The sequence below is a fragment of the Calliopsis andreniformis genome, chromosome 3, assembly GCF_051401765.1.
Source record: "Calliopsis andreniformis isolate RMS-2024a chromosome 3, iyCalAndr_principal, whole genome shotgun sequence".
Classification (NCBI taxonomy): Eukaryota; Metazoa; Arthropoda; class Insecta; order Hymenoptera; family Andrenidae; genus Calliopsis; species Calliopsis andreniformis.
The window spans coordinates 6,436,711-6,440,502 of NC_135064.1; the positions used below are offsets into that span (position 1 = coordinate 6,436,711).

General features: G+C 28.1%; 1 protein-coding gene across 3 annotated transcripts; it reads left to right on the plus strand.

Moving 5' to 3' along the window:
- Window positions 1-110: 110 nt before the first annotated feature.
- On the plus strand, window positions 111-3,501 carry Ufm1 (Ubiquitin-fold modifier 1). 3 transcript variants are annotated; one of them, XM_076375691.1, is made up of 4 exons: window positions 111-241; window positions 413-469; window positions 1,852-1,982; window positions 2,072-3,501. In XM_076375691.1, exons 1-4 carry the CDS (start codon window positions 237-239, stop codon window positions 2,140-2,142), a joined length of 264 nt encoding a protein of 87 aa, XP_076231806.1. In that variant the 5' UTR covers window positions 111-236; the 3' UTR covers window positions 2,143-3,501. The 3 variants fall into 3 exon arrangements, with proteins under 3 accessions (XP_076231806.1, XP_076231804.1, XP_076231803.1); XM_076375689.1 differs by lacking the exons at window positions 111-241; window positions 413-469; window positions 2,072-3,501 and adding an exon at window positions 486-1,632 and having other exon boundaries at window positions 1,852-1,986; XM_076375688.1 differs by lacking the exons at window positions 111-241; window positions 413-469; window positions 2,072-3,501 and adding an exon at window positions 486-1,632 and having other exon boundaries at window positions 1,839-1,912.
- The last annotated feature ends 291 nt before the right edge of the window (window positions 3,502-3,792 follow it).

Here is a 3,792-nt window from a genome sequence, read left to right on the forward strand (position 1 = left end):
AATTTAAATGTATCAGTTCTCCATTTTAGTTTTAGTTCGCTACATGTGTTAACTACGGCGCTATAAAATGTTCAATTGAAATTGGGGAAGAGATATCTGTCCTTCTTATTGATCTATGATACACCGAACTTGAACTTTCAAGTGTATTAAACTGTATTAAACTTAGTTGAGGTTAACTTTTTGCGTAAAGAGATATTATAAATTAAATCACTTTTTAACAAAAACATAAACAAAGTATGGCGTACGTATTTTATATAATAAAATTATTTAAAAATAGTAAGGAAACAATGCGTACATGAGTTCATATAAAAGTTTTAACAGATGTTTTCGTAAACATATGTTTCAATGACACCTATTTTATTTAAAAAATTATTTTGTGTTCATCTGTGACGAGATTATTAATTTGTTACAGGTCCAAAGTCACTTTTAAAATAACTCTTACCTCTGATCCAAAACTGCCATTTAAAGTGTAAGTCCAGTTATTAAAGTGACTTGTTATAGTTCTGTAAAGACAGTTTTTAACTACAATAAAAAAATCGGCGATTATTGAGGAAAATTTAAACAAAAAGGAGCTGCATTAATAGCATAGTGCCAGAAGATGAAGGGACATTAGTTATAGTTTGTAACAGTTACAAATTGGATCACTGTTTATTGTGCACATTTTAGAGTTAATGAGAACATGTCAGAGTTAGATTTTCTGGAAATATTAAAAATGTTTGATATATTTTTTATGGTATTAGAGAATCCAAGTATCAGTAAAGAGATGAACATAGAGAATGTTACAAAAACTTTTCAGTGTGGCCAGTTTATAGAAACTACAATTGCTAAGGCATATGAAATTGACAAACAAAATGTTCTTGAAAACCATTTGCATAATCATTGGCTAAAAGAGGGTAGATCAAAGTTCTACAAATGTTCTGAGTTGAAAAATGCCTGTGATAAATTGTTAGAACTCTATTTGAAAGATACTATTATCTCAACTGATATTGTGGATGAATTTTTAAAATTATATGTACAGTATTGTGGTAGTGATAGATTAAATAATTTTTTTAAACATACGTTAATTAATGGAGTATGTATAAATATAATTATAGAATCATTAAAGGAGTTAGGAGTTTCAGATTCTGATATGCAAGATGAAGCTTTAATAATGTCTTGGGAGTTGTTAATTGACAATGGTAATCATTATGAGGTTTCAGCATGCATTCAAAAAATGTATGACAATGGTTTCCTTTCAAAACTTGTTCAATTTTCTGTTAACTTAAATGATACTAGTAAAGTCAAGAAAATAATAATTCAATTGCTATCAGCTAAACTTGTAGAAAATGATGTGGATGTTTGTTTAACTCTCATAAATTTAAAAAAGAAACTAATTTGTAAATTAATGGAAAGCAATTCAGAACTTTATACAAATTTTCTTGATGCCATATTTTATTTTGGACGACATATGAAACAAAATCAAAATCACTGGACATCAGAGAATAAATTAGAATATGAACATCTTCTTAATGTAGTACAAATACTGGTAAATGGTCCTAAGGAAATTTCAGAAATAATATGCAACAGAATGCAGTTAGTTAAAGCACATCCCAATGGCACAATATGGCATAAAATAGAAAAAGATATTGGATGGTAATAGCCTTAGCTTTGTATAGTTTTTAAGAAAGAGTTTATGCAAAGTTAATAAGTTCAAATTTAACTATCAAATCTTTTTTCCATTGTTAATTATTCTGAATTTAGACTTGTTTCTGGGTAAATTCTCATTTTAAAGATTAATGTTGGGTGTGTATAAGTTATAAATATTTCAGAATATAAGAATTAGTTGTGAACATTACAAGTTTGTGATTGCAGACTCAGTGTGCCAGATAATACACCATTCACTGCTGTACTAAAATTTGCTGCTGAAGAATTTAAAGTATCGCCATCTACATCTGCTATAATTACAGATGATGGAATAGGTATCAATCCACAGCAAACAGCAGGTAAATATTTAGAATTCTAAAGTTTCGAAATTTGAAGAATAATACATATATAAACATATACATATACATATAATATAATATAATTTTAGGAAATGTGTTTCTCAAACATGGATCTGAACTCAGATTAATTCCTAGAGATCGAGTTGGATACAGCAGATGATCCACAGATGTGATTATAAAAAAAAGAATTATGCTACCTTCTTAAATTGTTTATCTGTGCATAAATTATTTTCTAAGATATTATAGTTTTTATTATTTTATACGATAACAATCATAAAAAGCACTGCTATTTTTACGTATAAAATTTGTTGTTTATGATAGTTGACTATTTCAATAAACAAACATTCCCAAAATTTTATTGTAAAATTTCATGAACTGTATTGCTTGCATCTGAAAAGTACTTCAATTAGAACCAAACTTAAATATTTTAACAATTTGTAATAAATACATAGGGTTACATTAATGTTAATACAACATAGGTAATAACAGGGTACTGTTATACAAGCACACTACATATATGTCTTTGATAAAAAGATTTTATAGGTGAAATACATGTAAGAGGTATAAGGTTGATACAAAGGTATTACATGATAAAATTACTTAGCGATCAGTCATAGTGTAATATCAAACACTAAGAAACTTCTTGTTGCAATCGAAATAACTTTTTATGAAACATTTAAACTATGTGCTACAAAAAATTGCATATGATTATTGGAAGTAATTACAGGTCTACTGTTACAATTAAGAAAAAGATTCACGAAAATTTACATGTACAATGTTACACGCAGTATTCTACTCATAAAAAAAGAGTCATAAAATGATGACTACCTGCATTTTGTTTCATAACTTTTGAAAACAACGTTATTGTTTAAGATTACACTTTCGTATGTTTTTTGTATGTTAATTTTAATTGGTACGTCATGTATGAAACTACATTGAAATACTAACAATATAAAAAAAGTGCAACATTGACGTTTCTCAGTTCTAAAATATCCGACGGATGATTAGTTAGACATACAAATGTGATTTATAGTGCGGACGATGGAAATGGCAGCAGTATGATTTTTTTTTTATAGCGAAGTATTACCCTTGTTCCTCTTTGTTTCATTTTTCTAATTATGATAGGTATAAAAGTCTCGTTAACACCTGTGATCTATGAGAAGGAATCTTATGTTTCTAAAACATTACAAAAAGGTATGACCAGCATAGGGAAAAATATACGTAATTTTTCAAATACAATATTTAGTCAAGATGTTCTGCCCATTGTTGTGTAATAATCTTAATTTATGAGCTTCTCGTTTTGTCTTAATTGTTACGAAACTCTTTGGCACCTTCTTGACCTTTTTTAACTTATGTTTCTGTGCCAACTATGGCAAAATACAAAAGGGGAATGTTTAGATCGTTGAGCAAACTGTGCGATCGATTGTGGTTCTTTGTTAAGAAAAATTCGTGTAATTTGTCGTACCTTCAATGGTAAACTACGAACTAGGGTTTGTCAAAAAGGTATAGCACCATAAGGTTAAATTTACATACGAATAATAATAATTACGACGATCAAATATAAAAGTAGAAAGTGTATGTGATTCACGCATTAAAATACAAATTCCATGTTCATCTGTAGACGTATTAAAAATTCATGTACTAAAATGGAGGGATCTGTGTCCATACAAAATTGCTTTTTAATTATACAAATAGGAACATGAGTATATTCTTAATAGTTACAAGAAACTATTATTATGAATAATTAGGCTATATCACTGCATTAAAAAATGACCTATCTAAATGACATATAACATTAGCATACAGAATT